The 22,733-nt window shown below is 42.7% G+C and overlaps 1 protein-coding gene across 1 annotated transcript in view; it reads right to left on the bottom strand.

Moving 5' to 3' along the window:
- mtnr1al (melatonin receptor type 1A like) overlaps positions 1 to 14,144 on the bottom strand; it is a 53,688-nt gene extending 39,544 nt beyond the window's left edge. Inside the window, exon 1 of the mRNA XM_041194358.1 lies at positions 13,961 to 14,144. Within this exon, the coding sequence (XP_041050292.1) occupies positions 13,961 to 14,144 (184 nt within the window). The remainder of the gene's footprint in view (positions 1 to 13,960) is intronic.
- Positions 14,145 to 22,733: the final 8,589 nt, after the last annotated feature.

Raw genomic sequence — 22,733 nt, forward strand, 5'->3', positions numbered from 1 at the left:
AGTTAGCTGTGGGAGTCGGTGGGCTTGTAATGAATATTGGTGGACAGTTTATCACCAGAAATAGAGACAGAGAGGTCAAGGAAGGGAAGGGAAGTGTCAGAGATGGGCCATGAGAAAATGATGGAGGGGTGGAAATTGGAAGCAAAATTGATAATTTTCCAGGCCCAGGTGAGAGAATGAAACGGCACCGATACGGTCATCGATGTTATGGGAGGGGGCCTGACTGGAACGTTCCACGTATCCCATAAAGAGACAGGCATAGCTGGGGCCCATGCGGGTACCCATCACCACTACTCGGAGAAAGAGTTCTGGGAGGGGCCCTGAGTAGGACTGAAACAAGGAATGTTCCACACACCCCATAAAGAGACAGGCATAACTGGGGCCCATGCGAGTACCCATAGCCTCACCTTTTATTTGGAGGAAGTGAGACAAGCCTAAGATGAAATTGTTCTGTGAGAGAACAAGTTCAGTCAGACAGAGGAGAGTCATGGTGGATGGGGATTGTTCGGGCCTCTGTTCAAGGAAGAAGCGGAGATCTCTCAGACCATTCTGGTGGTGGATGGAAGTGTAGACGGATTGGACATCCATGGTGAAGAGGAAGTGGTTAGGGCCAGGGAACTGGAAATTGTTGATATGATGTAGGGCATCAGAGGAATCACGGATATAGGTGAAAAGAGATTGGACAAGGAGAGAGAGAATGGAGTCAAGATAGGAAGAAATGAGTTCCGTGGGGCAGGAATAGGCTGACACGATCGGTCTACCGGGACAGTCCTGTTTGTGAATTTTGGGATGGAGGTGGAAGCGGGCTGTCCAAGGTTGGGAGACTATGAGGTTAGAGGCTGTGGAGGGATGATCTCCAGAGGAGACGAGGTCAGTGCTAGTCCTGGAAACAATGGCTTGATGTTCAGTGATGGGGTCATGGTCCAGGAGGAGGTAAGAGGAAGTGTCTGAGCGTTGGCGCTCAGCCTCTGTGAGGTAGAGGTCAGTATGCCAGGCAACAACAGCACCATCCTTATCGGCTGGTTTGATAACAAAGTCAGGTTTGGACCTGAGAGAACAGAGTGTGGCAAGTTCAGAAAGAGACAGGTTAGAGTGGGTGAGAGGAGCAGAGAAATTGAGACAACCAATATCACACCAACAGTTCTCAATGAAAAGATCAAGGGCAGGTAAGAGGCCAGAGGGAGGGGTTCAGGTGGAGGGAGAGTACAGGAGGCGGGTGAAAGGATCTGTTGAACTGTGGGAGGACTCCTGCCTAAAGAAGTGAGCACGGAGACGAAGGTGGCAGAAGAAGAGTTCAGCATCATGCCGAGCCCGGAGATCATTGAGGTGAGGGCGTAAGGTATGAAACTGAGTCCTTTGCTGAGTACTGAACGTTCAGCATCAGAGAGGATAAGGTCAGGGGGTATGGTGAATACACAGCCGAGGCTGGGATTAGAAGACGGGATGAGGTCAGAGGGATGGGAAGGGGTAGACGGTCCTGGATGGGCGTTGGTATCAGTGAGTTGTTGGAGCTTGCATTCTTTACCACCTGAAAGAAAGAGGCAAAGCTTCTTGTTAAGGCGTCGGATGAGACAAAGAATAAAATGAAACTGTGGGCAAGGACAGCTTTGAGATAGGGTGAGTCGGTGCTGCTGGAGGGAGAGGTTGAGTGTGTTTATATGGCGGCACATGGCACTGAGTGTGGATCTCAGGATGCGACGAGAACAGCAGTCTGAGGAGCATTGTATCTCCTGGATATACCTGTAATTCTGGATTCAATACATGAGGGGTGGAAATTCAGTTGGAATCCACGTTGGGTGAGTCGGAGATGGAGACAGTCACTGAGGAAGGAAATATGGCTGTGAAAGCAAGTTTTAGCAATCACCTTGTCAAACACCAGGAGGGAAATGGAAAGCAATGAAGGTGAGCAGGGCAAAAGAGACAAACGGAAATCCTGTCAGAGAGAAGAGCAGTTCTTCTTTAAGGTGGGCATTCCTGGAAGAGAAGTGGCAGTGAATTAAACACTAAGATAAAAGCAAAATACTGTGGATGTTGGAAATCTGAAACAAGAACAAAAAATGCTGGAAAAACTCAGTAGGTCTGACAGCATCTGTGGAGAAAGAGACGGAGATAACATTTCAAGTCCATATGACTCTTCTTCAGATCTCCCTTTGATCTTTGACCTTTTGTTTATGACTTCTTTTGCCATCTCTACTTTGCCTGCCCTTATTACTGGCCTTCTATCCAGCTTCACCGGTTCCACCCCACTTAATCAGTATATATTTCACCACATTGTCCCTGTCTCTCTCTCTCTCCACAGACCTGCTGAGTTTTTCCAGCAATTTTTGTTTTTGTTTCAGATTTCCAGCATCCGTAAGATTTTGTCTTTATTGTAGTTTTTAAAGTCGCAGTGTAATCTTAAAGCCATAGTCCAATAAAAAATAAAAATATGTCCTTTACATGCCTCCACCCTTAAAAAGATGGAATGGCATTTAAAAAATGCGCTTCATCACAGGGTATTTGGTACATGGACAACGAGCACAAGAGTTACACTCAATCACCCACCCTTCCCCCTTATACTATCTTAAGTATTAACTGATTTCAGTGATTTACACCCAGGACAATGCATCCGCAATCACGTCCAGCGGGGTTTTCTACACCCGCCGGCCGCCGTGATTTTCCAGTCTCACTGCAAGTCAATGGGCTTCTGGCTGGGGCACCACTTCACCTGTGTTGGGTCCCACCACGACAGGACCAGAAACTCCCAGCCATTATCTTTACCGGCAATGTGAACAGTCTTTACATTGAATGGTTGAAATAATGGACTCCATGTAAACTGTCTCGCACTTCGAGTTTTATACTTCTCAATGAACACCAGAGGATTATGGTCAGTGTAGGTTTGTTATCGTGTCGGACATAAACTTCAAAGTGTTGAAGAGACAACAACAATGCTAGTGTTTCTTTTTTGACCGCAGAATACTTCCTCTGATATTGATTTACCTTCTTAGAAAAGTACCCCACCGGCTTCTCTATCCCTAATTTATCATCTTGTAGTAGAACTGCACTTATCCCAAGTCACTAGCGTCAGCCACCATTTTAAAAGGTTTGGAAAAGTCAGGGGCAGCCAACACGGGTTCATTTATTAAGACTGCCTTCAGTTTTTCAAAGGCTGCTTGGCATCCTGCTGTCCATACCACTTTTGCCTGTTTTCTTAACAAATTTGTTAGAGGTACAACTGTTGTGCTGAAATTAGACACAAATTTCCCAAAAAACCCACACATTCCCAGAAACCTCATAATTTCTGGTTTGGTTTTAGGAATGGGGAATTCCATTAACACGTCCTCTTTTGCTGTTCTTGGCAACACCAGCCCCTGTTCTACAATGTGACCTAGGTATGTTACCCTTGCTTTTGCAAATTTGCTTTTGGCCAGATTTATGACTAAGGCAGCTATTTGCAGTTGCTTAAACAGGTTTACTGGTTTATATGTTCTTCCCATGTGTTGCTATATAATACAATATTGCCTAAATAAACCACACAGTTAAGGTACTTCAGCTATGACTCGATTCGTAAGTCTCCGGAATGTAGCTGGGGCGTCCGTAGACGGCATGACTAGACATTGATACAATCCACTGGGTGTAACAAAGGTGGATATTTCTTTAGCCCTTGATGTTAATGCCACTTGCCAGTACCCCTTCAGTTGAAAGAAATGAGACACTGCCAACCCCATTGATGCCATCCTCTAGCTGAGGAATCAGGTACGAATCTGTCCTCGTTACTACATTCACTTTCCTGAAGTCTATACAAAATCTAGTGGATCTATCTGGCTTAGGAAACAACACAGCCGGTGAGCTCCAGCTGCTTTGGCTGGGCTTGATCAATTTATTTTCTAGCATATATTTGATCTCTGTTTTTAACTGAGCTCGTTTTTCTGGGTTCAACCAATATGAATGCTGTTTTGTCGGCACTGAGTCTCCTACGTCCACATCATGTTTAGTTAACGTGGTGCATCCAAGTGTGTCCTACAAATTTCCTTATGCTTCCTAAGTAACTTTATTAAATCTGCCCATGGCTCTTCCTCTAAATACCAGAACACAGTGTCTAACTGTCCCATTATTTATGTATTGGCTAGTCGAATTGTATGTGGTTTGCTTTGTGCACTGTCTGCATCTCCTTCTATCTGATTTTTACTGTCTTTATCATCCTCCACTACTCCTACCACCTGGCACACTTGCTCTTTCTGATCATCTCCTCTGTGATGATACTGCTTCAACATGTTTATGTGACTTAACCATTTCTTCTTCCTATGCTCAGGAGTATCTATAAGATAAGTCACAGCACTTACCCTCCTAAATATCTTGTAGGGGCCACTGAATTTTGCTCTCAAGGGTTCACTCTGAAACGGTTAAAATACCAATACTTTGTCTGTTGCTTGGAACCTTCTAGTTGTAACATGTTTGTCTGCCCATGCTTTCATTTTGGCTTGGGAAATTTTTTATTGCTCTCATGCTACTTTACACGCTCCTGTAAATCTTTCTAGAAAAATGGACATGTAATCCAACATGGGGGATTCATCTTTCTGCTTTAGGGAATTTTCTTTAATCAATTTTAATGGGCTTCTTATTTCATGACTGTAGATCAATTCAAATGGACTAAATCCAATAGGTTCAGTGGGAGAATCTCTGGTAGCAAATAGTAAGAAATCTAATCCTTTGACCCAATCCTTTGAGCATTCATGGCAATAGGTCTTAATCATAGTTTTGAGAGTCTGATGATATCTCTAATGCTCCCTATGTCTGTGGATGATTAATGGTAGACTTTGGTTGCCTGATACCCAAACTGCTGATTATATCCTGGAAAATTTTAGAGATGAAGTTAGAACCTTGGTCAGATTATATTTCAATCGGTAGGCCATAACAAGTTAAAAGCTGAGTTTACGTTTCCATTACCACCTTTGCTGTAACTGTCCTTAAAGAATAACTTCTGGAAATTGGGTGGTCATATCCATGATTGTCAGGATATATTGATGTCTGGCTTTTGATTTGGGCAATGGTCCTACACAATCTATTAATACCTGACCAAATGGTTCTTCAAAACCAATATGGTTTGATTACATGTTGAGGTTTAGCTCATACCTGACATGTATGACACATTCTGCAAAATTGCACTACGTCTTTATGAAGTCTTGACCAGGTGAAATGCATGTTTATCGATGCTTGGATTTATTGTATTCCTACATGTCCTGCCATGGAAATCTCGTGGCTACTCTCCTTACAATATTTGGGCGGTATCACTTTCTGATGAACAACTGTCCATTCCTCATCTTCAGGTGAGTGAGGGTGTCTCCATTTCCTCATCAGAACCCTGTTTTTAATATAATAGCACTCCGGAACCCCTTCAGCCTCAACTTCAGCGTGAGTTGACTATGCTAATTTTTTTAACTCTGGATCTACTTTCTGAGCCTCAATTAAGGAAGACATATCAAACACCTCCTTTGAATTATCCTCATCCTTAAAGAAAGTTTCAGCTACTCTAACATTTGCTCGTAGTATTATGTTGACCTCTGGTGATGGACTTTATTTAGCCATTGCCCTGGTCACCACACATGATGGAAAAATACCAGGAACCTGTTCTTGTAACTGTTCCGTCTCTTTAGTCTCTTTTGGAGTTTCTGTGATTATGGGTGAAGCTATAACCTTCACTCCTGCAAGATCATTCTCCAGGAGTAGATCCGCTCCATCCACGGGTAATTTCTTAACTATTCTTACAACCACCGATCCAGGCAACAAATCACACTCCAATTGTCCTTTGTACAATGAAACCAGGATATACTTTTTACTTAGATAAAAGCATAAAACTGCAGATGCTGGAAATCCAAAACAAAAATAAAAATACCTGGAAAAATTCAGTATATTCTTTACTTATCCTGTTTACCAACACTTTAGCTTCCATTGAAATCTCTGGAGGGAAAACAAAATCCTTCTCCAGCAAAAGAATTTGAGTAGCTCCTGTGTCCCTTAATATAGTTATGGGTTTAGTTAAATCATTTGATGAAAAGAGGTTATCCTTCCCTTAGACAAAAACCCCTTTTATCTCTCATCCACCTTATTCACTTCACCTGAATTCACAGCAGTTTTTACCTCCAGACCCTTATTTGTAGTAAAAGCTACACTTTGGTCCATGGAATTTTCTTTTTGAGTTCCCATTTCGGACTCACTCTTATGAACTCCAATAAGTCCCATTGGCTTCCCTCACAACTTCCAACATTCTGAACGAACGTGTCCCACTTTATTACAGCGGTAATACTTCAGCCTTCAAGTTTCACCTCCACCTTCAGTACCTTCCTTCTTGATCTGGGGAGGAGATCTCAAAGTATTCCCAGCTATCCATTCTTTACCCTAGCTACTCACCTTTCTTTCACTCTCCCACTTTCTAAACTTTTCAAATTTATGGGGTGATGGAGAAAAAGGTTTGGTTTTATGGATCAGGTCATAATTGTCAGCCATTACTGCTGCAACCCTTTGGTCTTCCACATGGGTTCTTATTACAGAAGGTAGGGAGTTTTGAAACTCTTCCAAGAGAATAATCTCTCTGAGAACTTCATAGGTAGTTTCAACTCCTAATGCTCATATCCATCTGTCAAGCTACTTTTTTAAGTCTTTCAAATTCAATATAAGTTTGTCCAAGCTGTTTCCTTAAATTTTGAAACTTGTCTATATGCTTCAGGGACCAATTTGTCTGCACTCAAAATGGTCTTTTATACCACATCATAACCCCTAGAAACCTCCTCTGACAGTGAAACATAAATTTCCTGTGCTCCACCTGTCAATTTGCTCTGTATGGGCAATGCCCAGTTTTCCTTTGGCCAATTCATCTGTTTAGCTATCTTCTCAAATGAAATAAAGAATGCTTCAACATCTCTTTCTTCAAAGTTTGGAAGAGCTTGTACAAATTTAAACATCTCCCCACTGGATTCTGATCTGGACATAAGTCCTGCCTCATCTCCTGGTGTCTCTTTTTTAACGATCAGCATTCTAAGCTGAAATTCTAATGTCTCTCTCTTTTTCCCTTTCCTCCTTTTCTAACCTTGCCATTTCTAATTCCCTTTGGAATGCCCTTTTTCTTTCTGCTGCCTCTAGTTCCAAATTTTTTTTATTTGCAACTGAATTTGAGCCTATTCCAATGAACCACCCCTTGGAGAACTTGGTGTCTCGGGTATTCCTTCCAATTTTAAATGATGTGCTACCTCTTCAATTATCATCGTCTTCCTAGCTTTGGCAGGCAATCCTACAATTAATTTACTTGCCAATTCAATTAACCTGGCTTTTGGGATCCCTTGTAAAATCATAAGGGACATCTCTTCCACCTCTGGAAGGTTTTAGCCTTAGTTTGATAGTACAAACCTGGCGTTTCCTTTTAGATTTTATTACTTTTTAAATCTACACTCAAATTGTCATTGCCTTTTGTTCCAAAATAACCCGGACTCGAGCCACCAAACCTTGTCACGACTCACTGGGGATATTGCACTGTAATATCAAGCCCCACTGCTCTCCGAGCTGTGACAAATGTAAGAAGTTGAATCAGACCACCAAATTGCCCAATTCTACCTAACTGTTTAAGTTAGGTTAAAGGAATACGAGCACCAGGTTTGTAAACTTAACAAGTAAATAACTGTTTATTAAACAAATTGTCTGTAACCACAGGCAAAAGAAAGAAATGTGAATGCTAACTTTTAACTCTACAACTTAAACACTACCCCTTCTTAAACCCCTAAACACAAACACTCACACACACATAAGACACACCAAATATAGATTTTAAGGGTGAGATAAAACAGTTCAATAGCACCAATCTGGGGTTCAGGATCAGATTGGTTGACTTTGATTGCTTTCTTCCAAATTTCTTGCAGGTTATTGTGGCTGACACAAGGTGGTCTCCCAACACTTGCAGTCTGTGGTTCTCTGGTTGAAACTTGATTTTAATGTCTCTCCTGGTGATTTTTCCCATCTTCCTCCTGACTGGGGTTTCTCAAAGAAAGTAGGATACAGTGATGTGAGGAATAGCCAGCTAGCTACTATGGCAGTATTACTGGAGTATTACAAAATACAGGAGAGAGAGTTTTCAGGTCTTTCCTCTTTTCAGGCTAGGGGTTGATCTACTGCACTATCCTCACACAGAACCTGGCCATTTGGTCAGGAGCCAATCAAAACACCATCGCAAGGCAGTTCCCTCTTAAGCCAGGTCTCCTTTCCAGCACCACTCTGTCCAACCTGGCACACACTATTCCAGGAGGCAGCAACATTGTAGATTTTCTTCTTCCTGCCCTAGTGAACATCTCTTTTAAACTGCAGCCATGGTAGTTTTTAAAGCCACAGTCTAATCTTAAAGCCATAGTCCAAGAAAAAAAAAATATTGTTTACACACAGATCATGTGATCTTACATCACAGGACTATTCTGAAAGGTACGATCCAACATTTAACAAAACCATAATTACTATATTCCGCCCCCTTGAACTTTGCTGTACATATTGCATTTACAGTTACACTTATCTCATGACATTAAAATATTTACACAGGTCATGAAATTTATCAGGCTTAGCCTTGTTTTAAGACAGCGCCTCATCAGTAATTCTGCATCCTCTTTCTACATGTCTTCTTCTTTCTATCATAGAGTTTAGTCTCGGCCTTCTTTTTTACTTCACTGTTGGCCAGACTCCTCTCAGATGCCATCTCATCTTGTCTTAGTTCAGTAGTTGAGCTACCCATGACTTCATTATCTACTCACATCTTGAAAAGTTCTATGACACTTTCTTTCAAAGCCTCTTTTGCTTCATTCAGCTGATTCTTCAGCTCTTCTGCCTCTTTTTTGTATTTGATGGCTACCTCCTGGAAATTTGAACATTGATTTGTCTTCTCTGCCAACTGGTTCTTCGGTTTGTTCAGAGAGATGTTGAATTCTTCCTGTCTCTCTTAATTTTTCAGAGGTACAAACTTTGACCTGATGGACCCTTGTAGTACATGAATATCTTTCAACAAGTTTTCCTTTTCTTTACAAAGTTCATTCATTTCATCTTGAATTCTGTAATACAGTGGAGACTCCTTAGATTTCTTTTGCTGTTCTTCCATGTTGTTGTTTAGGATAGTCTTCATTTTTTGCTGAATGCTTACACACTCCTTTTTCATCCTGTTGTGGTCCTAAGGCTCTCCAGGCTCTTTCTAAAGCACTTTGCCTTGTTCCTTTTTCAACGCAGGAACTCTTCCAGCTTCCTTTTGAAATCTCACTGGCCTATCAAGGTTGATTTCCTTTAACCAATTTCGCCCTAGAAGGCTTGGTCCTCTGCCTCTCAATACTGTGCCAATTGGTTTCTATAATGGACAGTTACTCCGCTGATACCTTTTACTTGGATTTCTTCGCCTATGTATGTTTTCAACTTGGCAGATGTTTGTCCCAATTTTAATTAATGTTCACCATTATTTAAATATCTGGAAGAGTGTTCTCCAATTACAGTAGTGGAAGCCCCCTGTCTACTTCCATTTTCACTGGTTTACCATTCCCTTGTACTGTAACAAATATTGGCTCTGTCTTCCCAAGTTTCATGTTAAACAATTAATAAGTGTCAAAATTTGTTGTTTCTGGCTCTTCTACACTACATACCCCATTGGACTTCGATTATTGACTGGAAGCCTGTTTAAATCTTGCTTGTAATATTTCAACATGTGTCCACTTCTGAGACAAAAATAACACTCTATGATTTTAAATTGTCAGTCATTAGGAGTATGATTGTTTCCAGGTCGATAAAAATTAGTTTTCGAGTTTGCTGCTAAGCTGTTTCCTCTAAATTTTCAGTTAGCAGGGTCTGTTTCTCGTTTTGTAGCGGAGTCCTGGCTTTCTGCATCACTTTCAGCTGACCGTTCCTGCCTAACTAGGGAAACGGCACCATTTTGCACCCCTTGAATCGCTTGTCAATCCCTTACAGGACTTTCCATAGCAAGTGTTATTTCTAATGCTTTCTTAAAATCAAGATCCACTTCAGTCAGCAATCCTCGCTGAATTGTGTCTTCCTGCATGGCCCATATCAAATGACCCCTGAGCATGTCATTCAGGGTTTCACTGAAATTACAATATTCCATTAATTGTTTTAATTTTGCCACATAGGTAGCAATGGTCCCTCCCAGGTTTCTATTCCGTGAATTGAACATGAGCCTCTGTATTGTGACTGAGGGCTTGGGTTGGAAGTGCCCCTTAACGACGTCTACTAATTCACTGAAAGTCTTCAAATCTGGGGCACTGGGGGCTGTCAAACTTCGAATTAAACTGTAGATTTTGCTTCCACAAATATTCAGGAGAATCGCTCTCCTTTTTTCCTCCTCTGTGATTTCTTTGGCTTGAAAGTAGAATGCATGAGACATTCTATATATTAAGACCAGTGTCTGTTGCTGGTTCAAAGGGAAAAATTCTGCCAAACTGTGGCATCTCGGATGAGTATATCTTCCTTTCTTTTTACTTATCTTAGATACTCACAATCGCTGGGTAAGGTACAGCACAGATCTAATTTACTCTCATTGCCAGTTTGTAATAGAGTTGATTTTCCAAGCAACTTTTCTTAGTGGCACACAACTTTTATTTACAATCAGCAGCAGCAACTACATGTGTGCCTCAAACTCTATAACTAAAGAAGAACTCTCTTCTAGAGGTTCCCCATGCTGCCAACTTATTGGTTTACATGGATCATGTGATCTTACAACACAGGATTATTCTTAAAACTACAGCCCTACTTTTATCAGAACTATAATTACTACACTCAGCACTATAAGATAGGCCTTTAGCATATTCCTCATTACCATGCAACAACATGCAAGCAACTCAACAATACCCATGGCAGAGCAATTCACTTGCTTGGTGCTCCTACCACTCGATATCCTCTGTTTCCAAACCCACACACTCTAAGTTCTACCACCCTGAGATGGACAGAAACAACAATGTCGTAGGTACCAACATCATTTTCAGCTCCCCCTCCAAGTCTTGGACATATATTGTCGTCCCTTGATCTCTACTTGGTCAATATCCTGGAATTCCTAACAACATTGTGAGAACACCTTCACTGCCTCAAGGAGAAGGCCCACCATCTTCTCCTTGAGGCAGTGAGGAACGTGCACCAAAGGTGGCCTTGCCAGTACTGCCCACATCATGAGAATATTTATTATTTAAAAAAATGAATGCAGTTTCATTCTGTGACCCACCAATATGTTTATATCTGTGCATTGATCTCAGATCAATTTAGAATCTGTTAAAAGAGATGTAATTGGAACCAGCCAAGCCCAGGAGACTGACTTATGGAATGGATAGAAGAGTTCTCAAGGAGCCTGAAATGTTGAGCCTCACAATGAATGATGTGGATAGTTGTAGGGCCTCATTTTCCTCTTGTTTATTTGTTTTGGTGGAAAACATTTATTTGCTATGCCAAGAGTAATCAGTAATGGACTTTAATCTATTTTTACCACTCATCTTAAAATTAATTAAACAAAATGTTGTGTTATGGCTTTGTTAAAGACCATTGAGAAAAATGCAGCATTATAGAAAAAGGGATATAAATTAATGCTAGGGACTGATCTCCTGCATAGAACACATCATTGGTCAACTTAGTGATAAATGTTCATAGCACAGAGGATTTGCATCTTCACATGATGGGAGTATCAGCCAGTGTTGGGTATTTGTTGATACAAGACAAAGCAGCTCAAAAGGACAGAAAGCATAGAAAGTAAATGACTTGAAAATAACGCATGCCAGGCAGTGACTGAACAGGGATTCTGTGAAGAGGAAGGCTCAGGCTGAAAAGGGAATCTGTGACTGAGGTATGCCGTAAAAATACACATCAAGGCACATTTTCTGGGGTGCATGCATGATGTTTTTATTCAGGGGCAACCAAATGTCAAACACCTCTTTGGATGAGAAGGAAGCATCAACCCCAAACTCCCCTTAATTATGGGCTAAAACGTGGAATTAGAGTATTAGAGTAGAAAATTTATACAAGTTGTAATGTGAACCAGATCCTTCAATTCAACATTTCAGATGCTTGGAACAATCAGGAGCAGTTCCACATTATCCATCAGGGAAAGTCAAAAAATTACAATAGTATGTTGCATGTTATATAATGATGAATAGAGCTCTCACATTGAGCCAGGACAAACTGCAGCAGCAGTGGCTATAGATGCTATGATGACAATAGCGCACAACAATCACCAACAGCAGACAAACCACTGCTGCCAAAGAATGGACGAGATAGGGTCTCACTGCTTGGTTCTTTCAGTGCACTCTGCAACTGAGCATGTTTGTTTTTTATTGGACATATTTACAGACATGGAGCTCCTATTGCTTTATCTGTTTAGGGTGTGGCACATGCTTTTGATCATGTATGGACTTGTTCAGTGTGCTATATGAATTCCTGTGTAAGTTTTGCAAATAGGCACTATTCTTAAGAGCATTCTAACTGAGAGAGTGATGATTGACCATTCAACCAACTCGGGTGGGGTGCAGAAGGCTTATTATTCATCCCCACATGTAAATAATGTACTTACAACTAAACTATTGTTGTACCAATTATTGTTGTTATTGTTCACCTATAAATCTCTTTATATTGTTGTGGTGCCTGGTGTTGCTGAACAATAAATATTTGCTTCTTTGGCTCTGTTGACTTACATTGGAAGTGTTTCCATGAACTTTGAAATTTAAAATTTGATTTTAATTTGTGTTCAGAATGTCCTCATCTCTACAAGCCTTCTGGAAAAATGTGGAGCTGAAATCAGATGTAAACCTGGGCCAGGCAGGAGTGTCAGATTCCCCACCACTAAAGGGGATTAGTAAACTGGATGGCTTTGTAGGGCAATCTGACATCTTGTGACGCCTGTTCTTCAGCTGGCAGGCCATAAGTTACAGTTTAGGTTGTCTGTCAAAGCTCATAACAAACACATAATGCAATATAAGCTCGCTATCAAATTTATTTTTCCACCATCTTAGTTAATGCATTGTCGAGGTAGAGAGGGAGAAGGATGGAGAGAGAAAGGGGAGGGAGGAAGAGAGAGAGATGTGGAGGGAGGAAGGGTGAGAGGGAGGGAGAGAGACAGGAGGGTAGGAGGGAGGACAGAGGAACCAGGGAAAGAGACAGAGAGACAAGAGGAGCAATTGAAGTGGGAGGGGGATAGAGAAAAAGGGAGGAAAAGAGGGGTGGGGAGAGAGAGGAAGAGAGAGGAGGTGTAGAGAGAGGAAGAGTGGGAGGAAGATAGGGAGAGGAAGGTGGAAGGGAGGATGGGAGAGGTGGAAGGAAGGAAAGAGGGATGATGGGAGAGAGAGATAGAAATGGGAAAAACAGGAAGTAGAGATGGAGGGATGGGAGAGGAGATTGAGGGGAGAGGAGGGATGAGGAGGCAGAGATGGAGGAGAAGGGAGGGAAGGAAGCAAGTGGAAGGTGGGGAGAGAGAGAGAGGGAGCCAGATATAGGGAGGGATGGAGTGGGAAAGGCAGGGAGAGAAAGATCAGGAGAGTGAGAGTCGGAGGAAGATAGAGGGAGGAGTAGAGAGAGAAAGAGAGGGAGAAAGTGAGGAGATGGAGAGGAAGACAGGGAGGGAGGAGAGGAGAAAGGGATGAGATAAGAGAGTGTGACTGATGGAGAGAGGAGGGCAGTGGGTGGAAGGAAGGGAGAGAGAACGGGTGAGAGGGAGGAAAGGTGTGCGGGAGAGGGAAGTGAGTGGGAAGTAAAGGGCTACGGCGGGAGAAAAGGGATTGATGGAGAGCAAACGGATGGGAGGGAAGAGGTTAAATTGTGATCCAGGATCTCGCTGTATCTTCGACCTTTGTCTTTCCACTCAAAGCTATGAACGGACAGAGGTTTAGGCTGAGCGGTGCAGGCTCCCGACTGACAGCCTGTGACTTGCTAGTGGGGAAAACCCACCTTCTCGTTATAAAGTTAAAGGGGGAAAATAACTTGCCTGCTTTGCGCAGTTTCTTGTTTCTGAACACTGACACGATGACCAGTAAATTGCCCAGAATATCGACCACGATGGTGAAGATGAGGACGCTGGCCAGAGTGCTGATCACCCAAAGCCGCCTGTCAGGAAGTCTCTCTGCCTCTCCAATGGAGAGATTCTTCGGCAAAATCCTGTTCCCATTCATCGCACGTCACATCATACTCGGGGAATCGCTGACACAAATGTCAATATAGAAAATTAATGGGGTTTTGTTTTCAGACACTCCAGCAACAGGTGAAACTTGAGCAGTTGGGGATGATCCGCTGTCAGAAAGAAGCTCTTGCACACATCAGCTTGTGCCCATCACCTGTACCTCCACGCTTCGCCCAAGTCCTCTTCTCTCCGCTTACTTTAACACGTCTCTCTCTTCCGAATCCTCTATACCGTGCGCTGTCAGGATCGTGTGGTTCCGAATCAGCTCCGGAACTGCGATTGTATAACGAAAATTCCTAATAATCAGACTGGGCTGGGAACAGAAATAGGCGTTTAACCATTTCTGTGCCACCAGGGGAGCGAAGCGACATCCAAAGAGAGTGGAGTGCAGAAAATGTACACTGAAGCTCAACAGCTGTACACACAAACACACATGTACACATACACATAGATATGTGTGCATGTAAGTGATTTAAGTGTGTGTGTGTGAGCATGTATCTGAGATGATCCTTAAAATCTACCTTTTGATCAAACCTTTGGTCATCTGTTCTAATATCTCCTTGTGCTGCCCGGGATCAAATTTTGTTTGACCTTTATCCATGCCTCTGTTGCATCTTGACAGCCACAATCCTCCAATATCACTACACTTACCCAATACTGGCCTCTTGGGCACTTTGATTTTAATTGCTCCACTATTGGCAGCCATGTCTTCAACTGCCTGAGCCGTAAGTTCTGGAATTCCTTCCATAAACCTCACTGCCTCTCTATGGCTATTTCCTCCTTTAAGGCACTCCTTAACATCTACCTTTTTAGCCAACCATGTGGCCATCTATATTATCTATATGCAGGGCATCCTGAAGGGGGAGGATGATAAGGCAGAGATCATGGTACATATTGGTACCAATGACATAGGTAGAAAGAGGGATGAGATCTTTCATTAAGAATTCAGGAAGTTAGGCAGTAGACTAAAAAGCAAGACCACTCAGGTTGTAATCTCTGGATTACTCCCAGTGCCACGTGCTAGCTAGCTCAGAAATAGGAGAATAGCGCAGATGAATACGTAGCTTAAGAGTTGGTGCAGGAGGGAGGGTTTTAGATTCCTGGATCACTGAGACCGTTTCTGGGGAAGGTGGGACGTGTACAAGTGGGATGCTGTACATCAGAACCAGAGCGGGACTAACATCCTTGTGGGTGGGTTTGCTAGTGCTGTTGGGAGGAGTTTAAACTAATTCAGCAGAGGGAGGGGACGCAGAGTGTTAGCAGAATAGGGACACATCATAATACAGTAAAACAATCAAGTCAGAGGGAGTACAGCTGCAATAAGCTTCAAGGGAGTAAGGCAAGGCTGGATGGCCTCTACCTTAATGCCAGGAATATTACGGGTAAAACAGATGAGTTAAGGATGAGGATTGACATGTAGAATTGTGATATAGTAGCCATCACTGAGATGTGGTTGCAGGAAGGGAAGGATTGGCAGCTCAACATTCCGGGATATAGAATCTTCAAGCGAGAAAAGGGGATGGAGTAAAAGAAGAGGAAGCATTACATTATTAGTTAAGGAGTCAGTTACTGCAGTAAGGAGAGATGATATCTTGGAGGGGGCATCAAAAGGAGCTTTGTGGGTGGAGCTTAGGAATAAAAAAGGGGCAACCATATTACTAGGTGTTTATTTTAGACCCCCAGATAGTCAGCGGGAAATTGAGGAGCAAATATTGGCACAATTTGAGGAGGTGTGTAAAAACAATAACAATAGGGAATTATATTAGGTGATTTCAACTTTCCCAACATTAATTGGGATTGACATAGCATTAAGGGCTTGGATGGAGTGGATTTCTTGAAATGTGTACAGGAAAACTTTTTAGGTCAATTTGTAGAGGGTCCAACAAGGGACACTGCAGTGCTGGACCTAATTCTGGGGAATGAAGCCAGACAGGTGGCTGAGGTGGTGGTGGGGGAGCATTTTAACGATAGCGACCATGACATGGTACAGCTTAAGTTTGTTATAGACAAAGAAATCGACAAGTTGCAAAAAAATGTTTTGGATTGGGGGAGAGTGGATTTTAGTAAAATAAAGCAGGATCTGCCAAGGTAGACTGGGAATAGTTACTTGTGGGGAAATCTACAAAGGAACAGTGGGGGGGTGTTCAAAAAGGAAATGGGAAGGATACAGGCTCAACATGTTCCTTCTAGGGTGATAGGAAGGAGTAACAAGCCCAGAGAACAATGGATGACCAGAGATATTCAGGTTACGATGAGAAGGAAAAGAGAGGCTATTAGCAGGTACAAGGGAAGCAAATCAGCAGGGGCATTAGTGGAGTACAGACAGTGCAGGGTGGAACTTAAGAAAGCAATCAGGAGAGCAAAGAGGGGATATGAGAAATATCCCTGGTAAAAGCAGGGAAAATCCCAAGATATTCTATAAGTATATCAATGGGAAGAGGATAACCAGGGAAAGAGTAGGGCCCATAAGGGACCAAGGGGGAAATCTATGGGTGGAGCCAGAGGACATCACTAGAGTGTTGAATGAATACTTCATGTTCGTCTTCACCCAAGAGAATGAGGATGAAGGTATTGAATTTGGGGAGAGAGACTGCAAGGTTCTTAAGCAAATTGATGTAGGGAGTGACAATGTATTGGAGGTGTTGGCAGGCTTAAAAGTGGACAAGTCTCCAGGTCCAGATGATTTGTGTCCCAGACTGCTGAGGGAGGCAAGGGAGGAGATTGCAGGGGCTCTGACCCGAATTTTTAATTCCTCTCTGACCACAGGGGAGGTGCCAGAGGACTGGAGAACAGCTAATATGGTTCCGCTATTTAAGAAGGGTTGTAGAGATAAGCCAGGGAACTATAGGCTAGTGAGTGTCACGTCAGTGGTAGGGAAACTATTAGAGAAAATTCTGAAGGAGAGTATCTATCTCCACTTGGAGAGGCAAGGTTTGATTAGGGATAGTCAGCATGACTTTGTCAGAGGGAGGTCATGCCTAACAAATTTGATTGAATTTTTTGAGGAGGTGACCAGGTGTGTAGATGAGGGTAGTGCAGTTGATGTAGTTTATATGGATTTCAGCAAAGCCTTTGACAAGGTCCCACATGGGAGACTTATAAAGAAGGCAAATGCACAAGGGATACAGGGTAATTTGATAAGGTGGATTCAAAATTGGCTTAGTTGTAGGAGACAGAGAGTGATAACAGAAGGCTGCTTTAGTGACTGGAAGCCAGTGTCCAGTGAAGTACTACAGGGATCTGTGCTGGGTCACATATTATTTGTCATTTATATAAACGACATAGATGACGATGTGGGGGGTAGGATTAGTAAGTTTGCAGATGACACAAAGATTGGCCGGGTGGTTAACAGTGAGGTTGAGTGTCTTGGGCTACAGGAAGATATAGACGGGATGGTCAAATGGGCAGATAAGTGGCAGATGGAATTTAACCCTGAAAATTGTGAAGTGATACGCTTTGGAAGGAGTAATTTGACAAGGAAGTATTCAATGAACGGCATGACACTAGGAAGTTCTGAGGAACAAAGGGACCTTGGTGTGCGTGTCCATAGATCTCTGAAGGCAGAGGGGCACGTTAGTGGGGTGGTGAAAAAGGCATATGGGACACTTGACTTTATCAATTGAGGCATAGATTACAAAAGTAAGGAGGTCATTTTGGAATTGTATAGAACCTTAGTGAGGCCACAGATGGAGTACTGTGTGCAGTTCTGGTCACCACATTATAGGAAGCATGTGATTGCACTGAGGGGGTGCAGAGGAGATTCACCAGGGTGTTCCCTGAGATGAAACATTTAAGTTATGAAGAGAGATTGGATAGACTTGGGTATTTTTGTTGGGCAAAGAAGACTGAGGGGCGACCTGATCGAGGTGTACAAGATTATGAGGGGCATGGACAGGGTGGATAGGGAGCAGCTGTTCCCCTTAGTTGAAGGATCAGTCAAAAGGGGGCATATGTTTAAAGTGAGGGGTAGGAATTTTATGGGGAATGTGAGGAAAAACTTTTTTACCCAGAGGGTGGTGACTGTCTGGAATGCACTGCCTGGGAATGTGGTGGAGGTGGGTTGCCTCAAATCTTTTAAAAAGTACCTGGATGAGCACTTGGCACGTCATAACATTCAAGGCTATCGGCCAAGTGCTGGTAAATGGGATTAAATAGGTAGGTCAGGTGTTACTCACATGTCGGTGTGGACTCGATGGGAAGAATGGCCTCTTCTGCACTGTGTGATTCTGTGATTCTATGATCTATATTGCCTTATGTAGGTCAGTGTCAAGTTTTGCTTTATAATGCACCCAATTAGCGCTTTGGGTGTTTTATTACATTATTAGAGGCTATATAAATACAAGTTGCATATAAGCATATATATAGCCCACAACATTTTCAGTGGCAAGATGTTAATCTTAAGGTAATATATCTATATATGCTTTATATATATTGGCTTGTCCCTGGAATTCAAGACAAGAACAGAGTAGCCATGATCTTATTGAATGGTGAAGCAGACTTGAGGGGCCCAATGGCCTACTTTGCTCCTATTTTGCTTGTTCATACCAAAATGTAATGGGTTTCATGTTAGTAAATTAAAAATGAAACAAAATATAATAAATTTAATATAAAATATAATAAATTTAATTCTAATTCTCAAACTCAGTGTGAATGGCAAGTTTCCTAAGACAGCTGAACCACAAACGTTAACATACATACACTATAATCGGTAATATGCATTGTACGTTGCATATTCAGGGCATTATCTCAAAGAACAAAGAATGAAGAAAAGTACAGCACAGGAACAGGCCCTTCGGCCCTCCAAGCCTGCGCCGATCATATTGCCCGTCAACTAAAACATTTTGCACTTCCGGAGTCCATATCCCTCTATTCCCATCCTATTCATGTATTTGTCAAGCTGCTTCTTAAACAGCACTATCGTACCTGCTTCCATCACCTCCTCTGGCAGCGAATTCCAGACACTCACTACCCTCTGCGTAAAAAACTTGCCCCGCACATCTCCTCTATAGTTTTCTCCTCTTACCTTAAATCTATGTCCCCTAGTAATTGACTCTTCCACCCTTGGAGAAAGCTTCTGACTGTCTACTGTGTCCATGCCACTCATAATTTTGTAAACTTCTATCAAGTCGCCCCTCAATCTCTGTCGCTCTAGTGAGAACAATCCGAGTTTCTCCAACCTCTCCTCATAGCTAATAACCTCCAGACCAGGCAGCATCCTGGCAAATCTACTCTGCACCCTCTCCAACGCCTCCATATCTTTCTGGTAATGTGGTGACAAGAATTGCACGCAATATTCCAAGTGTGGCCTAACCAAAGTTCTACACAGCATCTCCTGACTTCGAGTTTTACAGTATCCTATGTCTTTAACTTTAGCTCATGGGTTTCAGTGAAAGTTGATGGCAAAGTTGAAGACTGACAGTCCAAAACCTGTAGCTGAGAAACTAATGTATCCGGCAGGTTAGTAATCTCTCCTGTGATTTTAATTAACTTTCAAGCCATAGATTTCCTGCTTAAAGTTATGAAAATTCTTTGTATTCAATATTTAATATGCATCCCATGTGTGAGAAAAGAATGGGGCTAATTTCTAGCACTGATGTAATCTGATGTATTGATGTAATTGCTAAGTGTACAAAATGCCTTTATATCAGGGAGTTACTGTTTTTTTACACTAACTAAAAAGGTCTAATTCTAATCATTGACTTGACATATGTTTGGTTATAGATGTGCCAGATTAATCTTGATGCCTCAGAGGAACAATCAGTGGATCAATTCGCAAGGAAAGTTCACATAAAATTGGCCAATGATTATAAGGACATACATGCCTGAGCCTCTTAACTGCAGAGTTGTTCAATGGAACCATACTGCATTCCCATATCTTTAATAGCAAATATCTGCAACTCTCCCCTCAGAGAGCACAATGCTTGAAATACTTTGGGAAAAATATTCTGCTTCAGTTTATGAAGGGGCCAACAGTTTGGACAGATTCCTCAAGCAGTTTATTGAAGCACAATCCATGTAGTGTCAAGTCAAAGTGATGTGAGAAAACCTTACTGAGAAGGAGTTTCGCATTGCTGCACTTCTGTTATATCAGGACTTGATTCCAGATCTCGACTATCAATTCTGTAGTGTTGGAAAACAAACTGTATCTGATTGAAACCCCATTATATTCAGAGAGGCAGAATGGGCTAGATTTTGCAGTTAGCAGCAAAGCAAATGGATTCGAACAAAGCTGCACACAAAGATCAAGTAGTCTCTAGGTGCAGGCTTCCTTTTTTCCGTTAGCAGTTTAAACCTGATACTAAGTCAAGAGAGTCTCCAGATGTCCAGCAGCAATTATGTCAGATAGCAGGACCTTGATGTACATGTCCATAGATCCCTGAAGGCAGCAGCAGAGGTAGATAAAGTGGTTAAAATGGCATATGGGATACTTGCCTTTATTAGCTGAGGCATAGAATATGGGAGCAGGGAGATTATGTTGGAGCTGTATAAAATGCTAGTTAGGCCACAGCTGGAGTACTGTGCACAGTTCTGTTTGCCATACTATAGGAAGGATGTGATTGCACTGGAAAGCATGCAGAGGAGGTTCACCAGGATGTTGCCTGGGCTGGAGAGATTCAGCAATGAAAAGAGACTGGATAAGTTAGAGTTGTTTTCCTTAAAGTGGGGAAGGCTGAGGATATTTATCAGGGGCCTGATAGAGGTATACAAAGTTATGAGGGGCATAAATAGGGTAGATAGGAAGAAACTATTCCCCTTAGTGGAGGTGTCAATAACCACGGAGCAAAAACTTAAGGTAAGGGTCAAGAGGCTTAGAGGGGATTTGAGGAAATTTTTTTTCATCCAGAGGGTGGTTGGAATCTGGAACACACTGCCTGAGGGGGTGGTAGAGGCAGGAAGCCTAACAACATTTAAAAAATATTTAGATGAGCACTTGAAATGCCACAGCATACAGAGCTACGAGCCAAATGCTGGAAAATGGGATTAGAATAGATAGGTACTTGATGGCTGGCACCGACACGATGGGCCAAAGGGCCAGTTTCTGTGCTGTATAGCCACGTGACTCTATGACAGGGTAGGCATCCAATTACATTGACATATCCGCATGGACAACAAACCTGGAACTTAAAGAAAACTGAATCCCTTCACTTAATTTAGATTTTCAGATAGCGAAATAAATGCTTATGACTGGATTTAAATAGAAGCTAAAATATCAATATAAGCAAATCTTTAAAAAAAAAATTTAATATGTATGGGCCAGCATATTTCGGATGGCGGAGTTTCTCTTCCAGCCATCCGATGGGCTGGTGGAGAACACATCCCTGCCAACTCTGCTGTCCTGCAGCCATTTCACATTCGAATGTGCTTCAATTGGCTGCAGGCAGGACTTCTGCCCCTCACTCGGGAAGCAGTCCCGCCTTAGAGAGCTTCTGGTCAATTTGATTGACCAGCAGCTCTCTAGCCCCTGTGGCGACAGGAGCTCCAGTGGAGAGAAGAGGAAGCGCATGAAGATGGCAATACCTATGTCCCAGGACTGGATGACAAGGTAGGTTTTTGGGGTCCCAGGACATGAAGGGTAGGGAAGGCCCAGGTTGGTGGAAAGTGGGCAATTGGAGAGTTGGGGGAGAAGCCAGGGGAAGAGGGAGGTCCAGCGGGCACTGAACCTTAAGGGGATTGGTGGGGGGGGGGGGGTGCCCAAAGTTAAATGGGGGCTTCTGATGGGGGCGACCCTCTTCCCGCTCCCCCCTTCCTAGCCAAGGCCCAAGTCTGATCAATTCCATGCCCAGGAAATCCTCCCACCAGCCTAAAAATTGTGGCTGAGCAGGAAACAGCCCTTAACTGGCCACTTAAGTGACTCAACTGGGGCAAGGCCTTACCCGCCCCAGCATAAAATCGCTGTGAGGTTGCGGTGAGCAGGAACCCAGAGGTTACACTCCCCCACCCACCACACACCCCCATCCCTCCACCAACCCTAAAGACGCCTCAGCCGGGGAAATGGGTCTTTAGGTTGGTGGGGGGGTGGCTGGGGTTCGGGAGTGTGAAATAGATGGAATCAGGACATGATTTTTAAAAAAATCAGAATTGAGAAATTTGATATTCTGCAAATATAAATTAGCTTTTCAGAGTCAGTGAGGGTGTTTAGCACTAGTTATGCAATTAGTATGCTATTAAAGCCCAGTTATGCCTCATTCACCAAGGTGTAACTTTTTCAAGGGTTGATGTAGCAAGACTAACAGCATAAAGGTGGAAGTTTTTGTCAATTCAGTGATGGTTTAGGGATTGAACTCAGAGGCCTTCAACAGTCTCAGCACTTAGCACTCTCTGGGAGAGTGTAGAAACAATGAAAGCAGCTTCTGGATTCCTGTGTTATCTGCACATGGGCAGACTCCGAGAGTTGCTGCTAGTTTCAATGGAGTAATACTAACAAATGCTAACAGTTTTAGCAAAATCAGGCCTGTGGATTATATTAACCAATATGACTGTTTTTCAGCACTTTAGTCCTGCCTAATCCTATATGTTCATGCCATGCCACACACCAGACTTGAGAGCAGCTACTTTCCAGTGGCACAGAACTACTTAATTG

Source organism: Carcharodon carcharias, chromosome 8, assembly GCF_017639515.1.
Source record: "Carcharodon carcharias isolate sCarCar2 chromosome 8, sCarCar2.pri, whole genome shotgun sequence".
Classification (NCBI taxonomy): Eukaryota; Metazoa; Chordata; class Chondrichthyes; order Lamniformes; family Lamnidae; genus Carcharodon; species Carcharodon carcharias.